This window comes from Erpetoichthys calabaricus, chromosome 7 (assembly GCF_900747795.2).
Source record: "Erpetoichthys calabaricus chromosome 7, fErpCal1.3, whole genome shotgun sequence".
Classification (NCBI taxonomy): domain Eukaryota; kingdom Metazoa; phylum Chordata; class Cladistia; order Polypteriformes; family Polypteridae; genus Erpetoichthys; species Erpetoichthys calabaricus.
The window spans coordinates 159,849,462-159,874,350 of record NC_041400.2 but is presented as its reverse complement, the minus strand read 5'-3'; the positions used below and the strand labels follow the sequence as shown (position 1 = coordinate 159,874,350).

Below are 24,889 nucleotides of genomic sequence, written 5' to 3'. Positions count from 1 at the left end.
TTCTGCAAATTTCCTGATTTCCCCACACACTAGGATTTATTTCCCATCACCCTCACCATCATCAACATTTTCCCTTGCCAAAGGACACATTTCATCCGCCTACTAGGTTCACCCAGAGCCGCCCGTCTCCTGAGGGCAATTGTAAGCAATACAGCCCTAAATTAGAGCTAAAGTATTTAAAGTGCCAGACACTTATGACTGCTGTTTCTTTTATAATACATAAGGGGCTTCAGTACTTCTAACATGGGCTTCTACCTATTAGTGAGGAAATCCAGGGGTTTATTTTTTGACCAAGAACAGGAACCTCAGAAACCACACTTCTCCCTGATGACACATCAAGAAAATATACAGAGAGAGAATCATTACTCCCAGTTGAGCACAGCTTTCCTTCCTTCACTGGCCTTTGTGCCCTAAATGTTCTGGTATCCTGATAGAAATGTCTCATTTTTGAACATGTTGCACTCAGTCAGGGGCAATGCAGAAGCTGTATTTAGGAACAAAATATCGCATTCAAGTTTAAAAAAATACTTTATTTTCAACAGGAGTAATTCATTTTGCAACATTATTCAATGTGGATGAAAAAAATGGAATGCAATTTACTGGCCCAGTGGAAGACATGTTTGGCTATAGTGTTCAACAATTTGAAAATGAGGAAGGTAAATGGTAAGTTATTCTTTTTTTCTTAAATAGTAGCTACCTAGGTACATATATTAGTCAGTTACTTTTGCTGTCTGCAACAAGACCTTAGCAAGCAATGTTTTTGGTCTTAATAAGACTTACAAAGCACCAGTGGCGCTTATAATATGGACCACCTTTAATGCTTTTATTATTCACTTATGTAATTAGGGCTTAAGAAGTTTAATTTGTGTGACATAGTGTCACCTGAAGGAGACGCTCTTGATGAGAGAAGTTCATGGTGCTGTGCATTTTAAAGAATTAAATGGAAGTCTCGGAGTGTGCAGGCTCCAGGCGGGTGCAGGTGTACAAAGAAACTGAGACTGATTGGGATGCTTGGTTATTCACGCATTCACGTGCAAATGTGAACGGATTGGTCAGGTGCTTCATTCACATCTGGGAGCAGGTGATTACAGCACCTGCACCTGATCAGTGCATAAAAGGGCGGGAAGTAAGAAAAGAGATTCAAAAGAGGAGAAAAAAGGAACAGAGGTTAAAGGAAAGAGAGAGTGAGAGGCAGGATGAGGAGACATGCGGTCTGGGGTGAAGGCAGGTGGTCAGGTGTGAGTCCCAGAGAGAGGAGCATATGGCCAATGATTAACAGGTCTGAAGATGATCATTCCTGCTGAGCACCTCACAGAGCAGGAGTGACCCATGTGCTCAGAGCAGAGTTCTGCAGATACTGGGGAATGGCAGCAAGAGTAGGAGCAAGTAGCGTGGGTTCCCAGTATAAGATCAGAGAATAGAAGCATGGGACAGGAGTCTGGTTTTTGATGGCTGACTGCGACTGTCGGTGGGCATCTTCTTGTGCTGGAACGTCCTTACAGGATAAGCAGAAGAGACACCAGATTTAGAGAGTTGCACTGGTCCTCATGTTTTGAGAAGAATACCTGCCTGGAGTTTAAACCTTATTTTTATGGATTTATTTATTGTCATTTTGTTGGACTTTTAACAGATACTGCTCACCTTAATTCTTTGGGTTATTTATGAAGAATTGTGGCACTGAACTTTTTGAACACTTTGTTTTTTTAAAAGTACTTGAAACACTTTATCCCAGCTCTTGCTAACTGTGTGTGTCCTCATTTGCCTGGCTCATCCTTGGTTTCATTATAGACAGTTCCAAGGACCTTACCCAGACCATCACAGCACTACACCACATTCTGAGCTCAGAAAACAACCAGAGGGAGACGGATTGTATTAGTTACAAATTATACACACAGGAGTTAAAATAACAACAATAAAATATACAAAAATATAACACTAGAGCTATTCTGTACCTTAAACAACAACAACATTTACTTACAGTATTTAGCACATTTTCATACAACAATATAGCTCAAAGTGATGATAAGAGGACAAAAGAAAGTTACAAGAAGAGAAAAATGATAAAGATTAGGCAATATATATTAAAGAGTAAATAACAAAAAAAGATAAAGTCAGACAAAATAAACCAAAAAAATCAATTTAGGCTGGGAAAAAAACAAAACCTGCAGGGGTTCCAAGGCCAAATAATCAAACAAATGGCATATCTCTTTTTAGGCTGAGAGGTGGCTGATCTACACCCACCATAAACACTCATGCATGTCCTGGCTAGACCCCTTTCCTGCACAACAACTGTGGCCACTCTTCCTCATGACAGATTTGTCCTTGGCTAACACTACTCTTCCAACTCCAAGCTTATCGGACCTGGGTCCAGTAGTCTCTTTAACTCTCATCATGGGGTGTATTTCTAATCTCCTTTGAAATAATTGTAGGCCACACATAGCCCTATAGAACTCCTGGGACAATCCCTCCATAGCTCCCTCTAGTGACTCCATATTCACGTTTGATAAAAGCACAAAAAAAACCCTGTAGGGGCCTCAATAGTAGCTTTTTCTTACCACCAGTTTCAGGAGTAGGGAACGTATAAATCTTCATTGTGCATTTCCCACAGTCCTTCCATTGTATTTGCATCCCTGTAATAATAATTCAAGGAACACTTTTTACTTTTTAAGATCGACCTCCTTGTTGCGAAGGTATTTAACACCTCCAAATACAGGCCATGACCATAATTAACTTTATAATAATTATAGGTGACTACTAGCTACTAAAACCCTTATTATAAACTTTTACCAATTTTACTCCAGGTTTTGAATGTGATCTAATTTTCAGCCATAACAATTTCTGTTTTTTGATTAAATTAAATTAATGTAGAGACACAGAATACCTCTAGATTAAGGGGATAATTCCTAGATGCCCCGGCAGCCAGCAACAAGGATAATTACATGTTGCACTTAATTCCTTTTGCAGATTTTGAACTTTATTGTTTCATTAGTTAAATAGCAGGCAAAAAGGAGGACTGGGGTCTCAGCCAATTCCTAACATCTGGCTGGCAACAGACTGCATTGAACAAGGTGGCACATGGCAGCAGAGAGTGCTGTAGGAAATCTCTAAACAGTAGGACCCATACTGGCTAAAGGAGGGGCCCTGGACCCATGGAAGTGGATAGGCACTCAACACCCATTTGAAGTGTTCATTGCTACTGTGAATGGTGCCCCCCTGTACAAATTCTATGAAGACGTGTAAGAATGAGTGGTCTGGAAAGAAATTGAGCACGTTTTTTCAGGATGCTAGCGGAGTAGGGCTTGAACCTGTACTTTCAGATGGAGGTCATTAAAGAATGACTCATAGGTGTAAGCACACAGGTCCATGGCAAAGAATGACAGGACCTGGCTATATACTTAAAGTTATTTCTTCACAAATATGGTATATATGCATTTGCTATGTGAAATTGTGTTTTTAAAGCTAAGTGTTTTCTATAAATTTAAAAAATACGCTCTCTCTTCTGGGGTTTTACTGGCGCATGGAGGTAAAACTTAAAAATTTACCAAATATGTCCATTTTTCAAGCCAAGACAGCCGTTTAGTATTGATCCGTGTTTCCAGTGCATGTTTGTGACAACTAAAAGGATTTCGAAATAATCATTTTGCCACATATTTTTGGTACTATTTTTCTCGTAATAAGGATACGTTTGTGCGAATTCTCACATAAATATGGAAGTTAATCAAAATAAAACAATTCATGTGGCATAAAAGTTTACAGTGATTTGGTGTACTGGGAGGAAACCCGCCACCCCATATGGAGGGAAAGATTGTTTTGCAGGGAGACTTAAGTGCTGAACTATTATGCACAGATGGTCTTCTTTTAAAATGGCCAGATCTCATAATAATGGTGTTTTTTCTTCAAAAATGACATGTATAAACTATATTACGATGTGTGTGCATAATTGTGGATCAATACATGACAACTGTGTTGGTTTGCAAAATTTACATATTTGGTAAGGTTTTAAGCTTCTCCTCTGTGTCTCATAAACTACAATGTAAAAAGGAGGTGAGATTTTTAGAAAGTTATTAACTTTAGAACATAATTTCACATGACAAATAAATATATACCATGTTAGTGAAGAAATAACTTTGACTTGAAAAATACCAAGCTTCTCCTTTAATGTTGAAAAAAGAGATCACTTGTGGTTAACAGTGCTGGTGTTGATCCCAGACTCTTTAAAGAATCCTAGTCTAGTGCTGCAGTATTCAAGAAGTGAGCTGTTCTTGTTACTAGAAAGGAGAATAAGTGTAAAGCCACGTCCGGCTAACTGACTTAGAAATCTAGGATCAGTAAGAGTGTTGAGATGAAGGCTCGGTGGCAGAAGAAGGAGAAGCTAGGGTCAAGACAGAAAAAAGGTGAAGAAGCGGCAGGCAATGTGGTGTATTTGCACTTTGACCTGAGAGGTTGTGGGTTCAGAAGAGGGGAGCTTAGTGCACTCATCTAGGTGATCACTCACCCTCTCTGGTGACTGTGCACCGCTGCAGAGATATTTTCAGCAACAGCATCCCCTCCTGCCTTGATGAGGTATGAACGGGCTTACCATGAGCCTAAATGAGCCTTTCGGCTGATCCTTACTTGCACATGAGTGATAACTGCTTTGGTGGAGGTAGATGGGAAAGCCTAGTTAAGGGAACCTGTAAACGGAAAGCCTGGAAGAGCAGCTAGTGAGGTTGCTTTATTGTATGAAATGTAAACATACTGTGGCAGGTGGCCAGGGTCCATGCCCAGCTGGGACGCCCCTGCACACTATATTCAGGGGAAGCAGCCCTGGAAAGTGCAATACCTCCCCTGAATGCTAGATGACCCCCACTATGGGTTGGAGTTGTGCCTCAGATTCCCGCAGGGCTCCATGGGACTTGGAGTTGGGTGCAGCCCTGTTGGGTCCCGCAGGCTCCGGCAGGGGGTGCTGTACCTGGAACTCCTGAGCCCGTGTGGGCAGCATATTCGTCACACCCGGAAGTGTGGCCGGAACTCAGCGATCAAACACCTGGAGCACTTCCGGGTGAACCATAAAAGGAGTCAGCGACCACCACTCAACGGCCAGAGTCAGGAGGTTGGAGGACAAAGCTTGCGGAGGAGTGGTGGTAGGAGAAAGGAGTGTGTTTGGATTACTTAGTACTGTGCTTGGAACTATGTTGTGGCTGGGAGGATTACGGGGAAGACGTGCCCTCCAGCAGAAGAAATATAAAAATTTATTGATTTTTATATGTGCCTCTGTGTGAATAAGTGTCGGGTCAGGCACAATACACGCCTTTCTTACAATACCTAATTTAACACATTTTTATACAATTAGGCACGACACTGACTGCAGAGTCATGAAACACAGATCACTGTCCATTTACAGTAAGTACTGTATATTAGTTATATTAGAATGAAGTTACAGTGTTTTCTGGCGAGAGTTTAGGGCTGTTTGCAGAGTATGGACTAGGCAACTCATCAATGTGTCCTATGAATGCTGCCACCCCCTTTGTTGGAGAGTCCTTTACTGGACAGCTGGAGTCCATACCCCCTATATGCGCTGTCTGTGTATGATAGACTTAGAGAGGAAGTAGATTTGAAGCTGGAGATTTAGTCAGTGGGTATGCTACTTATGGGGTCAAATGTCATGTGAATGTGTAGCTGCACAGTTACAGCTGTAGCCAAATAAATATCTTCAGCCTTCATTCACAAATTTTTTAATAGGTATAGAATCATATATGGTGTAAATTTTTTTGTTATACCTGTGGTTCCCACGTAATTGCCAACTCAATAAATGTGAGCATAATATGCTGTTTAAAGCTGGTATTTAGATACCAATGGATTGTGTGCTGTTCAGATGAAGCCTAAATATGATTAATAGTGTAAGTGTCTTTAAATGTGATATGGCAGTTAATGCAAGATGCATTGCCAGGTGTATATCAAAGTAAGCAAACTGCCTATTAGAACACTAATGTAAATGAAAGTTTTCATTTAAGTTTCAAATATTGGTAAATACAGCATTGTTAATATTTTGATATTTCAGAACAACGCATGTTTCCAGATGTTGGAGGGGAAGGTTTAAAGAGTATGGACAAACACAGGCTTTGACAAATGATTTAACATTTATAAATTGAGTTATAAGAATATTTTATTATCTGTCAAAATAAAACTTGTTGAATTGTTAAAGAAGGCTTGAGCCAAGTTTATGCTACAATTCCATCCATCCATCCATCCATCTATATCCTAACTACAGGATTATGGGGGTCTGCTGGAGCCAATCCCAGCCAACACAGGGCACAAGGCAAGGAACAAACCCTGGGCAGGGTGTCATCCCACTGCAGGGCACACACACACACCCACGGGACAATTTAGAATTGCCAATGCACCTAACCTGCATGTCTTTGGACTGTGGGAGGAAACTGGAGTACCCGGAGGAAACCCACGCAGACACGGGGAGAACATGCAAACTCCATGCAGGGAGGACCCGGGAAGCGAACCCGGGTCTCCTAACTGCGAGGCAGCAGCGCTGCCACTGTGCCACCATGCCACCCCTGCTACAATTCAAACAGCTAATATCCTAAATGAGAATGAAAAGGAAGAATTCTTTTGCTGTGCTTTTTCTTGTTACTGTTAGTTAACTCTGTATAAGTCCTGGTGGACCACTTTCATTAAATCAAGTGGCAACAGTTAACTGATTGTCAGAGAAGGGAAGTTGAGTTAAAGGGTACACAGTAAATTCTAAGGAACAAAACAAGAATTTTTCTAACAAAGAGAGTGCTCAAAAACTATTAAACAAGAAGAGGCTTTGCTGCTACCCAAAGAACAAAAGCACTTGTGCACAGGAGGATTCAGAAAACACTTTGCAGTCTGGCAAATTGTTTACAGTATCTGATTTTTATTTTATTAGTGAAAGTCTTTCCATTTGAATTCAGAAATTTTAAAGATAATAATTAAGCTTATTAAAGCAAATTTAATAAAGGCAAATTAAAAATTAATCTATTTTTATTATTCTGTGTATTACAAAGAAGAAGAAAAGGAAATATTTTCAACAGTTGTGAATATTGCAAGCACTTCTGGTTGAAGAAGGATTTATTAGGGCTTTGACCATAATCTTCCAATTCTTCTTTTTGAGCCTCCTTGATGGATTTGCTAGCATATTTCAGATTATTATAGAGCTGAAAGGTCTATTTCCAGCTCAGTTTCAATGTTTGGAAAAATGACCTCACATTCTCCTCGAGCACAGTTTGGTATGGTGCAGAATTCAAAGTGGACTTGATGAATGCAAGATGCTCAGGCCCTGAGGCAGCAAAGCAACCCCAAACCATAACATTTCCACCATCATGCTTCCCAAATGGTATGAGGTTCTTCTCCTGAAATGTCTTCATTTTGTGTTATACATTTCTACAGTTACTGTGGCCAAATAACTCTATTTTTGATTCAACCTTCCAGAGCATTTTGTTTCTGAAGGCTTGGTCTTTGCCTAGATGTTCAATGGCAAATGGCAGTCTTGCTCTAATATTCTTTTTGGATAGCCTGGCTCACTTTCATGATAGTTATATTTGTGCAATCTTTTTTTGATTGTAGATATATGCACTTTGACACAACTTTTGCAGGAGTTACCTGCTGATCCCACAATGAACGTTTGGGGTTCTTGGAGACTTCCTTTAGTATCAAACTATCAGTTCTTGGGAGGAATTTGCTGGGCTGGCAAGTCCTGGAAAAAGTAGCAGTCATTTGAAATCTACACCACTTGTAGATGATTTTCCATATAGTGAAATGATAGACTACAAATTATTTTGTGATCTTTTAAAATCCCATGTCAAACTGCAGAGGCATCCACAACCTTCTTTCTGAAGTTCTTAGAGAGGTCATTTGATCTTGTCATGATGACGCCACACATGTCAGTAGCAAAGGGAACACCAGACCCGAGGTATCTGCTGATTAAATAAGATGGAATCCCCCTACATACTCCCTAGGAAGGGCTGGATCATTGACACCTATTCTGGAACACCTGATTCTAATTTACTTACATCTGAAGTGGTGATAAATGTAGTTACTTTTTGCAAATGACAAATCTGCATTTTTGTTAATATAGATGATGGGATTTTATTTATTTTGATTATTATATGCCATGTAAATTTTTATGTGTAATTTTTTTTCAAGTATATTACCTTTATCAGTCGGTACTGTTTGCATGAAATTCTAATGTTTGTCTGTTCCAATATTTTGAAAAAGTAGATTATTTCCATTGGGTGTACTTACTTTTTCACATTACTATAATTGGATTCAACATTTCAGATTAATGTAACAATGAAAGGAATGTCCAGAAGTAGAAACAAAAGGTACAGGGAAAATAAACATACATAGTTAAAAATGACAACTTCACGGTCAGGCAGGAAACTGCCAGTTAGAGAATGTCATTATCTGAAGGTCAAGGGTAGACGGTGTGTCACAAATCAGGAAATATTAGGATACAATACTCTCTAAGAATGAAATAGTGTGGTCCAAATTTCAGTTTGCTAGTATTTCGTGTTCATATTATTTAAGCTACTGCATATAAAGGTTTGATTTACATTAAAATGTCGACATCCATTTTTCTAGAGTTAAAAAAATATATGTGAAACAAAACAATTGCCAAAATGTCTTTTTATCAGTTATCTTTTTATCAGTCTATCTTGTGTTTTTGTTCTTTTTAATTCTGCATGTGACAAAAAAAACATCTTTTACACCTACCATACTCTTAAATAACAGATTGTCATTCTTTCATTAGGGTTTTGATTGGGTCTCCTTTGGTTGGACAACCAGCAAAAAGGACCGGAGATGTTTATAAGTGTCCAGTTGGCCAAGGCAAACCATCAGACTGCATTAAACTTGAGTTACCAGGTAGAGACGATATTTTTTCACTGATGCATTTACATTTGACTGTATTTCCTCCTGTAATAAAATGAATCTTTGCCTTGCTTTAGAAAAAAATCAACCTTTAAAGATAATTATGCATAGATTTTCATTTTTATATTGTTGCATTACATTAATGTTAGCTTTGAAGTGCAATAGTAAAGAAGCCCCTTCTATAGCAACATCATGGTTGATATACAGTATGTAGGTAGTAGGAGTGTTTTCTTTAAATTATGAGGTTACCCTCCACAACTCAGCATCTCAGCCCAGGTTAGCTTTTATTTCATAAACTGTATAGAAACAGGTACACCATTTACCTACGTTCCACATATAAAAAAAATGATAGGAGAGTGTGTTGAACATAAACTCACAATATTAACTCTGATATGGAGAAAATATCATAGGTTTAGAAGAATTAATTATATCCATTCTTATTTGCCTCTATATGCACTTTTAGCTCTGGTTCTCGATTAAACGGGGATTGCTTACTATCCTAGAACTTATATACAGTATACTTACATGTTCCTAGCAACTATTTGGAATATAAAGTCTAACTAGAAACAGTGGGTATAATTTTAAATGGTTATCACCCACTGATTTTTCAGTTCCACTTTAATAGTTTAACAATAATGACTGACATATCTGGAGAAGCACTATTGAGAAGAATGGCCTGCCTGAGGTAGATGTGGCCGGTAAGTTATTAGATTTCTGTGATAGTCAGAAATTGTCTGTAGCAAACAGAATTGAAGATCCTCTTCTCTCACACATTCATTGGTCAAGAGTCCTTTCTTCAATTCAAAGTTCGATCCAGTACGAGTGTACTTTATGTTCATACAATACTTTGATTTTCCAGAAATGTTTATTTAACAATATGTTAGCAAAAAATACATCCATTGACTGGAGAACTAACATGTGAATTACAGTCATATAAACAAATTTGGGAACCCCTCTCAGTCTGCATAATAATTGACTCTACTTTCAGCAAAAAGGATAACAGTGGTATGTCTGAGTACTGGGGTGTTTTCCAAACAGAAATTTTTACTGAAGCAGTAATTAGTTGTATGAAATTAAATCAAATGTGAAAAACTGGCTGTGCAAAAATGTGGGTACCCTTGTAATTTTGCTGATTTGAATGCATGTAACCGCTCAATACTGATTACTTGCAACACCAAATTGGTTGGATTAGCTCGTTAAGCCTTGAACTTCATAGACAGGTGTGTCCAATCATGAGGAAAGGTATTTAAGGTGGTCAATTGCAAGTTGTGCTTCCCTTTGACTCTCCTCTGAAGAGTGACAGCATGGGATCCTCAAAGCAACTCTCAAAAGATCTGAAAACAAAGATTGTTCAGTATCATGGTTTAATGGAAGGCTACAAAAAGCTATCTCAGAGGTTTAAACTGTCAGTTTCAACTATAAGGAATGTAATCAGGAAATGGAAGGCCACAGGCACAGTTGCTGTTAAACCCAGATCTGGCAGGCCAAGAAAAATCCAGGAGCGGCATATGCGCAGGATTGTGAGAATGGTTACAGACAACCCACAGATCACCTCCAAAGACCTGCAAGAAAATCTTGCTGCAGATGGTATATCTGTACATCGTTCTACAATTCAGCGCAATTTGCACAAAGAATATCTGTATGGCAGGGTGATGAGAAAGAAGCCCTTTCTGCACTGACGCCACAAACAAGAGTCGCTTGTTGTATGCAAATGCTCATTTAGACAAGCCAGAATCATTTTGGAACAAAGTGCTTTGGACTGATGAGACAAAAAGTGAGTTATTTGGTCATAACAGAAAGCGCTTTACATGGCGGAAAAAGAACACCGCATTCCAATAAAAACACCTACTACCTACAGTCAAATTTGGTGGCGGTTCCATCATGCTGTGGGGCTGTGTCGCAAATTCAAGGACTGGGACCCTTGTTAAAGTTGAGGGTCGGATGAATTCAACCCAATATCAACAAATTCTTCAGGATAATGTTCAAGCATCAGTCACAAAGTTGAATTTACACAGGGGTTGGATATTCCAACAAGACAATGACCCAAAACACAGTTCTAAATCTACAAAGGCATTCATGTAGAGGGAGAAGTACAATGTTCTGGAATGGCTGTCACAGTCCTGTCTTGAATATCATCGAAAATCTATGGGATGATTTGAAGCAGGCTGTCCATGCTCGGCAGCCATCAAATTTAACTGAACTGGAGAGATTTTGTATGGAAGAATGGTCAAAAATACCTCCATCCAGAATCCAGACACTCATCAAAGGCTATAGGAGGCGTCTAGAGGCTGTTATACGGTATTTGCAAAAGGAGGCTCAACTAAGTATTAATGTAATATCTCTGTTGGGGTACTCAAATTTATGCACCTGTCTAATTTTGTTATGATGCATATTGCATATTTTCTGTTAATCCAATAAACTTAATGTCACTGCTGAAATACTACTGTTTCCATAAGGCATGTCATGTATTAAAAGGAAGTTGCTACTCTGAAAGGTCAGCCAATGATAAAAAAAATCCAAAGAATTAAGAGGGGCTCCCAAACTTTTTCATATGACTGTAGGTGATACTAGTAACTTGAGATTTTTTTAATGGACATTTTAATACTGTTTACGGTTGTTCAGTATTAGCCTCCAACTGGCCCCATTAAAGCCCATTGTATCCTAAAATATCTAATTGTTGCTCTCTATGAAAACAAGACATTAAAGGATTTTCTTAGCTATCACTTCAAACAACACAGGTTAAGAAATAGATTAAAAAAAAATTTTGGCTGGATCATTCCTTTACTCTAGAGGAAATAAAACTAAAGAGAAGTCTGTTAACTATGATGCTGCCTTGTTTAACAATGAACATTCACACCAAGTTCCTAAACTTTCAACTTACTCTTGCCCATGGCAGTCACTGCTTAATAAATAATTTTAAATTTCTTTTCATTTGAGTGCTCTCATGAATCGTCTTGGTTTGCACCCCATCAAGTCCATTAACTCTGAGTTACCTATTTTAACACTGGACATTTACACTGTGTTCCTAAACTTTTAGTAGTCACCGCTGCAGTGGCTGCTAAATAAATAATTTGTCAAATCAATGCTTTTACAAACTTTCTTGGCTTGCGCCCCATCGTAAATAGTCAGAGAAAGCCAGTTGTTGAGCTGACCACTTCTACACCTTAACTCTTGCATTCCCTTTCTCTGTGAAAGTCCAAATACTTCATTACAATTCTCAACTTTGCTGCTTCTTGTTGGATATATATTTAACGATTTTTCCTCTCTTCCATGCCACTGTTTGAAGATATTTTTTTCATCCCTCTACTCATCTAGTACTTCTCTAGCGAGCGCCTTCAACACCATCCAACCTCTGCTCCTTAGGGACAAGCTGACAGAGATGGGAGTAGATTCATACTTGGTGGCATGGATCATGGACTATCTTATAGACAGACCTCAGTATGTGCGTCTTGGAAACTGCAGGTCTGACATTGTGGTCAGCAACACAGGAGCGCCGCAGGGGACTGTACTTTCTCCGGTCCTGTTCAGCCTATATACATCGGACGTCCAATACAACTCGGAGTCCTGCCACGTGCAAAAGTTCGCTGACGACACTGCAATCGTGGGCTGCATCAGCAGTGGGCAGGAGGAAGAGTATAGGAACCTAATCAAGGACTTTGTTAAATGATGCAACTCAAACCACCTACACCTGAACACCAGCAAAACCAAGGAGCTGGTGGTGGATTTTAGGAGACCCAGGCCCCTCATGGACCCTGTGATCATCAGAGGTGACTGTGTACAGAGGGTGCAGACCTATAAATACCTGGGAGTGCAGCTGGATGATAAATTGGACTGGACTGTCAATACTGATGCTCTGTGCAAGAGAGGACAGAGCCGACTATACTTCCTTAGAAGGCTGGTGTCCTTCAACATCTGCAGTAAGATGCTGCAGATGTTCTATTAGACGGTTGTAGCAAGTGCCATCTTCTATGCGGTGGAGTGCTGGGGAGGCAGCATAAAGAAGAAGGACGCCTCACGCCTGGACAAACTGGTGAGGAAGGCAGGCTCTATGGTAGGCATGGAGTTGGACAGTTTGACATCTGTGCCAGAGCGACGGGCACTGAGCAGGCTCCTGTCAATCATGGAGAATCCACTGCATCCACTGAACAGTATTATCTCCAGACAGAGGAAAAGCTTCAGCGACAGACTGCTGTCACTGTCCTGCTCCACTGACAGACTGAAGAGATCGTTCCTCCCCCACACTATGCGACTCTTCAATTCCACCCCGGGGGGTAAATGTTAACATTATACAAAGTTATTGTCTGTTTTTTACCTGCAATTTTATCACTCTTTAATATTGTTTTTTATCAGTATGCTGCTGCTGGAGTATGTGAATTTCCCCTTAGGATTAATAAAGTATCTATCTATCTATCTATCTATCTATCTATCTATCTATCTATCTATCTATCTATCTATCTATCTATCTATCTATCTATCTATCTATCTATCTATCTACTGTATAAACCGATCAGCCACACCTTTAAAAGCACCTGCCTAATATCAATAACATCAAGCTTTAGATGGGTGGGACATATCAAAGTAACATCAACATGAATGCCAGGATCCAAGGTTTCCCAGCAGAACATTGCCCGGAGCATCACACTGCCTCAGCCGGCTTGCCTTCTTCTCATAGTGCATCCTGCTGCCATCTCTTCCTCAGCTAAATGATGTAGCCAGCCGTTCATATGCTCTAATAGAAAACATAATAATAAAAATAATAATTCATTACATTTATATAGCGCTTTTTCTCAGTACTCAAAGCGCTATCCATACAGGAAGGAACTGGGAAGTGAACCCACAATCTTCCACAGTCTCCTTACTGCAAAGCAGTAGCACTACCACTGCACCCCCTGTGAGGACATGATTCATGATTCATCAGATCAGACCACCTTCTTCCATTGCTAAACGGTTCAGTTCTGACACTTACGTGCTCATTGTTGGTGCTTTAGGCAGTGAACAGAGGTCAGTATGGGCACACTTACAGTTATGCTGCCCCATAGGAAGTAAGCTGAAATTCACTGTGTGTTCTGACACCTTTCTGTCATGGCCAACATTAAGTTTTACAGCAATATGTGCTACAGTAGCTTTTCTGTGGGAATGGACCAGATGTACAGTACTAGCCTTTGTCACCCTCATGAATCAGTAAGCCAAAGGCACCCAATACCATGTCTCCAGTTCACTGGTTTTCCTTTCTTCAACCACTTTTGATAGGTACTAACCATTGTATACCGTGAACACCCCACAAGACCTGCCTTTTTCATAGTGCTGTGACCCAGTTGACTAGCCATTACAACTTTGCCTTGATCATAGTCGCTCAGATCCTTATGCTTGCCCATTTTTCCTGCTTCCAACACATTACCTTCAAGAAGTGACTGTTCACTTGCTGCCTAATATATTCCACCCCTTGACAGGTGCCACTGAAATGAGATGATTAATGTTATTCACTTCACTTATCAGTGGTTTTAATGTTGTGGGTGATAAGTGTATTTCACTTCTCCCGATTTTTTGTTTTGCTCCACAAATGTTTAGGTTAGACAGTGGGAAACAGCTCAAGGGATTAGTAGAATCATGAGATTGGAGAGGTGCATTAATAAGGCAATGTAGGCCACTCAGGGCGTGACTTCTCTCTCTCTCTTGTTCTCACTTCAATTTGTCTTTTAGCTTGTGACCCAATAGGACGTCTCACGGAGAAACCAGAAATTGTCCTGGTAGTTTTATGGCTAGACCATTCATGCCTACTGGATCAGATCAGATTAGATTTTTATAAACAATATATTAAGGCATATATGAGGCTTAGAGATTGTTCTATTTAAAGGTATGAGGGATGAATCTGTATGATTTTAGGAAGATGTTTATCACTTGACTTCATCTGATTGTAATTGTTTATACATCGTGCTGGTTTGCAACAAGTGTGACACTATCAAGATGAGAATGGGCACATCTATATCTGAAGTCACGCTTCCCTGAGAAAGAACTGTGATTTTCTCTCCTTGCTGGTGAGTTGGCAGAAATACAGGTGTTTAAGTACCTCAGGATATTTACAAAAGATTTTGTTAGATTAACATATAAATTTGTGCAGCAATGGAATATGGATATTGTGCAAGACATGGACAGTGAAAGGTAAGCATGAGTCCATAGACAAAGATATTTATTTACAGATAGATAGATAGATAGATAGATAGATAGATAGATAGATAGATAGATAGATAGATAGATAGATAGATAGATAGATAGATAGATAGATAGATACTTTATTAATCCCCAAGGGGAAATTCACATACTCCAGCAGCAGCATACTGATAAAAACAATATTAATTAAAGAGCAATAAAAACACAGTGCAAGTTAAAAAAAAGCAAGGTGGAGAGTGCAAGGCAAGTATAATAGACAATAATCTTGTATAGTGTTAATGTTTACACCCCACCGGATGGAATTGAAGAGTTGCATAGTGTGGGGGAGGAACGATCTCCTCAGTCTGTCAGTGGAGCAGGACAGTGACAGCAGTCTGTAGCTGAAGCTGCTCCTCTGTCTGGAGATGATACTGTTCAGTGGATGCAGTGGATTCTCCATGATTGACAGGAGCCTGCTCAGTGCCCGTCCCTCTGCCACAGATGTCAAACTGTCCAGCTCCGTGTCTACAATAGAGTCTGCCTTCCTCACCAGTTTGTTCAGGCGTGAGGCGTCCCTCTTCTTTATGCTGCCTCCCCAGCACACCACCGCGTAGAAGAGGGTGCTTGCCAGAACCGTCTGATAGAACATCTGCAGCATCTTATTGCAGATGTTGAAGGATGCCAGCCTTCTAAGGAAGTATAGTCGGCTCTGTCCCATCTTGCACAGAGCATCAGTATTGGCTGTTCAGTCCAGTTTATCATCCAGCTGCACTCCCAGGTATTTATAGGTCTGCACCGTCTGCACACAGTCACCTCTGATGATCACGGGGTCCATGAGGGGCCTGGGCCTCCTAAAATCCACCATCAGCTCTTTGGTTTTACTGATGTTCAGGTGTAGGTGGTTTGAGTTGCACCATTTAACAAAGTTCTTGATTAGGTTCCTATACTCGTCCTCCTGCCCACTCCTGATGCAGCCCACAATAGCAGTGTCACCAGCGAAGTTTTGCACATGGCAGGACTCTGAGTTGTATTGGAAGTCCGATGTATATAGGCTGAACAGGACCGGAGAAAGCACAGTCCCCTGCAACGCTCCTGTCCTGCTGACCACAATGTCAGACCTGCAGTTCCCGAGACGCACATACTGAGGTCTGTCTATAAGATAGTCCACGATCCATAAGACCAGGTATGAATCTACTCCCATCTCTGTCAGCTTGTAACTAAGAAGCCAAGGTTGGATATGTGTTTGAATTCACAACTACAGTATAAGTCTGTGCATTGACTGAATGAATGAGATTAACAGTACAAGCAGCTAAAATATGGTTATTCTGTAGATCTGGCAGAAGGAGGATATCAAAAATCCAAATGAGCCTTGGAGTGGAGTTACTTTACTTCTTCCCTGAACTGTAGAAAAAGCTATTTCAGCAAGTTAGGGCATCAAGTTAGACATCCCATTAGAGGGGCTAGGAGGAAACCCTGAATGAAGATTATTTGAAGGAATTCTTCAGAAGAAACCAGAGACTATTATCAGGAAAATTGAATTCCATTACTGCATCCCTTACTATGACATGAAACTGACTGAGTGAAAATCTTTGAGTGATAGTGTCAGTTTGTTTGGTCTCCTCCATTTGTCTTCAGAGCAAGAATGCTTTGAAAAGGATCAGCTTGTTGGCTGCAACAGTTTCTATTTAAGGCATCTGGTTACCAGAGTATCAACATTAAACAACTGCAGCTGTCTATTCATCTTCCTGTACTCCCTCTCCCCACTTAATCATATGCAGGATTAAGGGATCTGTAATTATCTCTTTGATTAATTAGCAATCACATCCAGTTCTGTAATATGTAAGGCATCACAAATTTATGAAAACAGTTTGTCACAAATCCAGTTTCTATTGTCTTAAACACACACAAAAACATGTTACATCATTCAATAAACATGATCAGGGATTATTGAAGGAACAAGACTTTTGATGCCGTTCACACTTTTTTATGGTGAAACTCTCTTGGGCCACTGTGTATTTTGGCACTGCCATGCCTCAGTTTTTAATAAACCAGCCTTATGTCAATGGCAACCCCATTTCCTTTTCTCCTTTGCCTCTCAAGGCATTTCACCTCTTTAAAAATCTGAAGCCCTGTCCATTCTAATCTCTAAGGAAGAACTTTGTTATTCTCACTCCTGTTCCTAAGACTTGAAATGTCTTTTTACCCTCTCCTCTCACTTCACATGTTCTCTGGAGCTGTGATAATTCTCTATCTTCCTTGATGCCGGCCTCAGCAATACACACTCTCCAATACGAGGCATCTTACAAACCCTTACCTATTAATTCTGTCTGGCAGGTGATGGGATAACTGCTCTTTCTTTGAGACCAGTTTTCAGGAATATTTGTGCCTCCTCTAGAGATATTTAATTTAAGGTTATTTATCATCTCTACATAACCCCAGCAAGTCCTTTACCGTGGGTCTGGCTTCAATTACAAACTGCCAATTATGTCAGGCTAATATCCCAGGCACATTTTTACATATGTTCTGGGGAGTGTCCATTGGATTTTGCTTTTGGGTCTTATTTTTCCTCTTTACTCACTGCTACCCACTTTATTAACCTTACAATCCTCATATCTACCCTATCCTGAACATCTCTTGTCTATCTCTCCACCCAAATGAAGACTAATCTCTCTGGGCATGACTGATGTCAAGTCAGTTCTAGCCTTTCACTGGAAAGTGGTTGATCCCACCATGTTGTCCTCCCTGGGAAGCTTCTCTTTTCAATCTCGCTCTTAGTGAATTTTCAGCAGGGGGGTTGATGGCATGCCAACCCCAAATATTGCTAAATGTGAAATCGTGATGCAGTTGATCTGAAGATTTGTGATCTTTGTTGCCACGCTCCTTAATCTTCTCATCCCCATGGATTGTTGTCTGGATACACCGCTCTCTCATTGGTGTGTCCTAGCATCTTATGTTTAAATATTTTCTTTTTATCTGATTATGACTTTTCAGAAGGATGGTGATACAGAGTGGGTGATACAGGATTTTTGTGATCTTGACTTTTTTCATATTTATATTTTGAGCTTTATTGTTGAATATTTATTTTTGTGAATCCTGCATTTTTCTTGCTAATCTTCAATAGAAGAGTTGGTTAAAAATGCTATAGTGAAACTGTCCCATAGATTGACAGACAAAACTGTGTTTAATTCCAGAATTTACAACAATTCCTAATGTTACTGAGGTCAAGGAAAACATGACGCTTGGAACCACATTAGTCACAAACCCAAATGGGGGATTTCTGGTAAGAGAAAACATTTGCAAATTTTATTCACATCCCTTTATAGATTTCATTAATCTTACTGAATAATGGAACAGGTAATAAAAAATGTGCTTTTTTCTTAGTCTGAGTTTGCAAGATAGTAGAAAGCAAGGATTAAATTGTAATCCAAAATGAATTGTGCAACAGTGAAATAGATAGATAGATAGATAGATAAAGAAATGTGTTAAGATGTTGATTTTGTTAGATGTAAATGTTGATTTTAGCAGTTTTACTGCATACTTCTTTGTTTAAACTGACTATCAAAACTCTACACACCCTTAAGAAACTAAAGCTTTAAAATTGCATTTTTTATTTTATCTTGTCAATTTTTACCTTTTTTTTACTTAAAATCTGATCCATTAGAAGATCTTAAAAAGGTGAATTTAAGGGTGCCAGTAATCATGCTTCACCTTCTTCTTCTTTTTTTGGTTACTCTCATTAGGGGTTGCCACAGCGGATCATCTTCTTCCATATCTTTCTGTCTTCTACATCTTGCTCTGTTACACCCATCACCTGCATGTCCTCTCTCACCACATCCATAAACCTTCTCTTAGGCCTTTCTCTTTTCCTCTTGCCTGGCAGCTCTATCCTTAGCATCTTTCTCCCAATACACCCAGCATCTCTCCTCTGCACATGTCCAAACCAACACAATCTCGCCTCTCTGACTTTGTCTTCCAACTGTCCAACTTGAGCTGACCCTCTAATGTACTCATTTCTAATTCAGTCCATCCTCGTCACACCCAATGCAAATCTTAGCATCTTTAACTCTGCCACCTCCTGCTCTGTCTCCTGCTTTCTGGTCAGTGCCACCGTCTCCAACCCATATAACATAGCTAGTCTCACTACCGTCCTGTAGACCTTCCCTTTCACTCTTGCTGATACCCGTCTGTCACAAATCACTCCTGACACTCTTCTCCACCCATTCCACCCTGCCTGCACTCTCTTTTTCACCTCTCTTCCACAATCCCTATTACTCTATACTGTTGATCCCAATTATTTAAACTCATCCACCTTCGCCAACTCTACTCCCTGCATCCTCACCATTCCACTGACCTCCCTCTCATTCACACACATGTATTCTGTCTTGTTCCTGCTGATTATCCTGATGATAATCATTATTATGATGATAACAACCATGCTTCACCAACAGCCCAAAAAATTATTTGAAACAAAACATCTATAAAATGAGCATAGAAGACATGGCACTGATGCATCTCTGATCTTGTTATGAAGTCTAGGTGCTCTAGTCTTGATAGAAAAGTGAACAGAGGATGTGCGGGGTGTGACATATTGCAAGTGTTATTGACAGGCACTCTGCACAGGTGAATGGTGCAGTATACACAAAACACTTCCCATCATGCCATATAGTGAACAGTGGATGAAACTACTATTCAGGGCAGCTTACTAAATTTCACCAAATTGACAATACACATGTGGTTGTTTTACAACTCTTATTTTTTCCTCTCCTTTTCTACCATGTTAAAAGCTATAAACTATTTTTTTCATGTAAAGAGCTAGTTATATTTTTCAAAGCATTCTTTAAGGACTACTGTATGTTCAAATTCAGTTGTTTCATATTTATTTCCTCAGTACCACATATTTAATTATCCGGTTTTATTTCCCACCCTTCCCACTATTGTTTAGAAGTAACCAAATTAAATGTAAGCAACACTCTCAGTTGCAAAGGGATAATTTACAGTACCCTAGTGACTAATTACACTCTGCATATATAAGCCTTAATTTAATGATTAAGAGGTTTAAAAAACAGTTTTTTAGTTTTAACCATCCATATTCAAGACTATACATATAATTTCATTGATGAAGGTCACCCTAGGGAGTGCTACTCTCTCATGGATCCAAATGAGGTTTTTCACATTCTCTCTGTGTTCGCAAGATGTGCAGGGTAGGAAAACTGGCAAGTGGGACCTGTGCAGGGCTGTCACGATCTGGCCTGCTACGTCCATAAATCATATGAAGTGGATTTGACAATGTTAGGTGATGTTATATTTCATTTTCATAGTCATTTTAAAATCAGTGCATTACTATTTTTAAGATTGATGTCCAGTATTTTAGAATAATCACAATTATAACATTTAATCTGTGTGTCATTATTTACTAAATTCCTGCATAAGCTTGACTGTTAAAAGAATATCTGTGCCCGTCTAACCATGTACTTTATTTGTATAGGCATGTGGACCACTGTATGCTTATAGGTGTGGAAGCCTGCACTACACCACTGGTATTTGTTCAAATGTCAGCTCCTCTTTCAAAGTCATTAACTCTGTTGCGCCTGCTGTGAAAGGTAAGGAATTTCTTTTGTGTGTTTTGGAAAACACTAAGTATACAACAAGATAAATGTGAGCAAAGATGTAACCAAAAATTTGTAAACCTTTCCTCTAAGTTGTTCTCATTGCCAATTTAGGGAAAGGATTTTATCCACTTCGTCCTGCCGTTACCAGTATTGGCTCACCTCGCTGCAATGTTTGGACTGATGTAATGTAAACATCCTTTAAACAGAATGCTTTTATGGGGATGATGTGTCTAGTGACCTCATCTACACTTGCATGAGAGCTCTCCAGTCAGATATTTCAGTTGTACAAAACTAAACTCAAGCTTTCCCCACAAGCTTCATTTTTCATCAAAATGAAAATAGTTTATCCTACAAAATAAGAAAAAGCCAATTTATTTTCTTATAAAACCAACATTACTGAAGAAAAAGGGTTATACAGATTTATGAATATAGTGCGGCAGCATGCTCATACTGTGAACTGACTCAGATGTACAAAAGATTCTTAAAATTTGCTATTGGTATTATGCAGTGAAAATATAGCACAGAAACACAGAAAAAGAGTTAGGGACCCACAGGCAAACCCTACATAACAAACACGAGTTAACGTATCATGAGTGTCTTTCCAGATGTGAGTCTCCAATTAAACTGGAGAAAGATGGCGGTGGTGCCAGTTATGAAGGTGGTGAGGTGGAAGGGATGGGTCCAGGACATCCAGAACCGGAAGTAATGTCATAGGCCCACAATTTGTTGGTTTCTAGATGTTGTAGATGCCACACGGGCTGGACAGGCATCCCGGCCAGGAGAGGGAGCAGACCTGGAAGAAAGGACTGGAAATGGTGGACTAACAGCCCATTAAAAAGAGAAGAGGTTGCTGGAGATTTTTTATTCACCTAACATGCTAGATGGCAGCAGCCCCAGAGGTCAGTGCACAGTACCAAGCTAGCAGGGCATGGCGGGAAATATAGTCCAGCAGAGCAGCCCTGCTGGTCTCACTGGGTGCCACGAGAGGGAGCTGTAGAGAGACAAGCTCCATATTATGGACTTCCATGAGACACGGAAATGCTTTCATCGAGCAGTTGTCCTGGCACCGGAAGTACTTCCAGGTCTGTAATAAAAGAGACCGCACTCCCTTATTCAAGCAAGTCAGAGCTGGGAGGTAGTGGAGCAACGCTTCAGTGGAGGAGGGTAGTGCGGTAGGGAGAAAGGAGGTATTGCGAGAGGAAGACCTGTGTTTGTGCTTGTGTTACATTTTGGAGGTATTTCTAATAAAAACCTTCCATTATTTGAACCCGGAACTGTTCAAGTGTGTTCGTGTTGGGGTTTGGGGCTTGCTGACGCCCTGGGTTTATCACAATACAGTAATCCCTCGCTACTTCGCGGTTCACTTTTCGCGGATTCACGACTTCGCGGGTTTTTAAATACAAGTGATTGCCCGTCTATCGCGGAAGTTATGTTCCAGACCCATCAGCAACAGGAGAAAATCCGCGATATAGAAAGACCATATAAATAAACATTTTTATAGTTTAAGCCTTAAAATACCCATCCCACATGCTTTAAACACATGTAAACTTATAAAACACACTTTGTTAACACATATGATATGTGGATGTCGGGCTAAGGATATGAGTAACATCTCACTATTATAAAACATTTTAACTTCACGCAAGACAAGACAGTGAGACAGGAAAATAGGTGATGTACACCTAAAAGCCTGATTGTACAGGCTTTTAAATTATTGACATGCAGAGCGACAAGCAGCACAAAGTCCACTTCTCCTTAGCGTTCATTCAGCTCCCCACCCCCTTGACAATGCGAAGTGGCAGGAGCATACTGCACTTCCGGGGAGGGGGGGTTTGAGCGAAGGTGCATTCAGCTCTCACACACCCACACACACACACACACACACTCCTCCTTCCGAACGCGCAGAGCGACAAGCAGGCATTTTGGCAGAAGCAGCACAAAGTCCATATCTGCTCGGCGTCAGTTCAGCTGCCCCCCTTCACAAAGCGAGTGCAGACACATTGACGTCTGATCGCTGCGTGCAGTGTGCAGTGTTGGTCTGCGGTGTTTAAGAATGCAGAAAGTGTTTAAGAACATAGGAAGTGTTTATAAGAGCGTGGGAAAGGTTAACAAGAGAGTGAGAAAGTGGGAAGGGTTTATAAAGCCTTAAAATATGTATAAATAATAAAATAAATATAGGTCGCTACTTCGCGGATTTTCACCTATCGCGGGGGGCTCTGGAACGTAACCCCCGTGATAGGTGAGGGATTACTGTATAGTATAGAAGGGAGGAGAGGAGAACCCATGGCTTGGGGTGGAATTACAAGTGGACAAACCTTGAAGTTGTCTCCTAGGCATGCATGTGTGACATTAGAGAGGTACCATGTAAGGACTGTAATTGCAATTATCCCAACATGATACAGCATAGTGGAAAGACAGTACAAGGGTAACATAAGTTGTCATGACATTGAAGGTATTTGAAACCAGTGGGGTGGCGTGTGTGGTATGCCCTGGAAAAGATACAGGCAAAAACACCAAAATGAAAAGAAAAGAAGTGAAACATAAGTGAAAATATGTTATTTTAGAGCTAGAGGTCCGAAAACCTGGCATTTGATACAGTGGTATGATCCTGCGTCAAAAGGGAGCCCCTATGTTTTAAGGTTAAACAAAAACTTGAGATGCTAACTATATGGCTGCAGCCCTCACCAAAAATAGCTCTGGGACTTGTCAAAAAGTGAAACAGAAGGAAGCTTACACAAAATGCTGAAATGAATATAGATTTATGAGGGGAGTCAGGACAAGAAAGACAACAGAAGTCATACAGAGTGGTAAGAGAAGACAGGAAAAAATGTAGCCTTTGTAGCACAGTCTAGAGAGGCACCCCATTTTATAGTCACAGACAGAGAATCATATCAGCAAGGCCCTTATTTGCACTACAGGTTTAAGGGGAACTTTAGTTATACTGTATATACTAATATTCATATTTCTGTAATAAGGATGTTGTATTTTGATAATTTAGATTTGATGTAATTATTCTAAGTTTGGGGAATAACTCAAGAGTGGCTCCTTTTTTTTTACAAATTAGCTGGCAAATAATCCAACTAACAAAAGCTATCGCCAGGAAAAAAAAAGTAAAAATTTCAATTTTACAGCATTCCTGGAGAAAAGAAACCCCGAGGAGTCATCTGCTACAAATACAAGTCTCAGTTCAGGTGACATAAGATACCTGGTGGCACTCACACTTTAGTGCCCCATCCTACAGTGTAACCTGCCATGTGCTAAGCCTGATAACTGTAGTAAAATGTAACGATTCTGTTTCTGTCACCACAGTGACTTGGTCAGGGTATTAGTGGCACCCAGCACCATGTCAGCATATCAAGCAGAAAGAGAGAATAGGGAAGGGTCACAAACAGCTGGTAATGATGTTTTTATGCTTTTACTTAAAGACGCAGCAACAAGATGTTACAATAGAATGATCAGCCTAATCTGCAGCTCTAGTAAGGTTATGCAAAGCTAAAGTTATTAGGTTTTTATCCGGAATTTAAATGTTGAGACCTTATATTAGTAAATTAAGCATACCATAGTTTGGGAGTGTTAAACTAAAGGGTCTGCCTCCTGCAGTAGATTTATTTGTCCTTGAAATGTTTATAAGTACCTCCAACTTGTAATCATAGTATATGCCTTGGAATGTATACATTTGTTAAATAAAGGACCAGTCCTGTTAGCACTCAAAAACCTCTTTAAACTGACATCATTTTCCCTGTTAGTTTTGCACCTACTTATTCCTTTACATGACTGTGGCATTCTAATTCTGGAAGCATTGAGCGCAAGGTGGTACAAGTATGTGGACAGTCAAATTGCAGAGGACATTTATTCATGGCTGGCAATCAACTTATCTTGAGCATTTTAAGGATGTGACATAAAACCTGCGCACCTGATGAAACACCACATAGATTTCAAAAGAAATCACTGATAGCACTGGGTTCAAACTCAGTTTCCTGAAACTTTGACTTAGTTGAGTTAATTAGTGCTAGTTGTGCTACTCGTCTAAGGTGGGTGGAAATCTAAGCCACCAACGTAGACCTCAGGGATAATGTTTTCAGTACACCATACAATGCATATGTCTCTGTTATTTGCCATTTGGAATGGGGTTTGTAAAACAAGTGTTAAAGTTTGTGTTGCACCATCTATTGAAGTGACAAGTGCAATGCATTTTGCTACTAAAAATGTTTATGATGAGCCATCTTTTGGAATGACAGAGACATAGA

The 24,889-nt window shown here is 39.9% G+C and overlaps 1 protein-coding gene across 1 annotated transcript in view; it reads left to right on the top strand.

Moving 5' to 3' along the window:
• Positions 1-24,889, top strand: part of itga1 (integrin, alpha 1) — a 209,114-nt gene that overhangs the window by 48,247 nt on the left and 135,978 nt on the right. Inside the window, 4 exon segments of the mRNA XM_028805627.2 lie at positions 543-663; positions 8,768-8,880; positions 18,225-18,313; positions 20,519-20,633. Of these exon segments, the coding sequence (XP_028661460.2) occupies positions 543-663; positions 8,768-8,880; positions 18,225-18,313; positions 20,519-20,633 (438 nt within the window).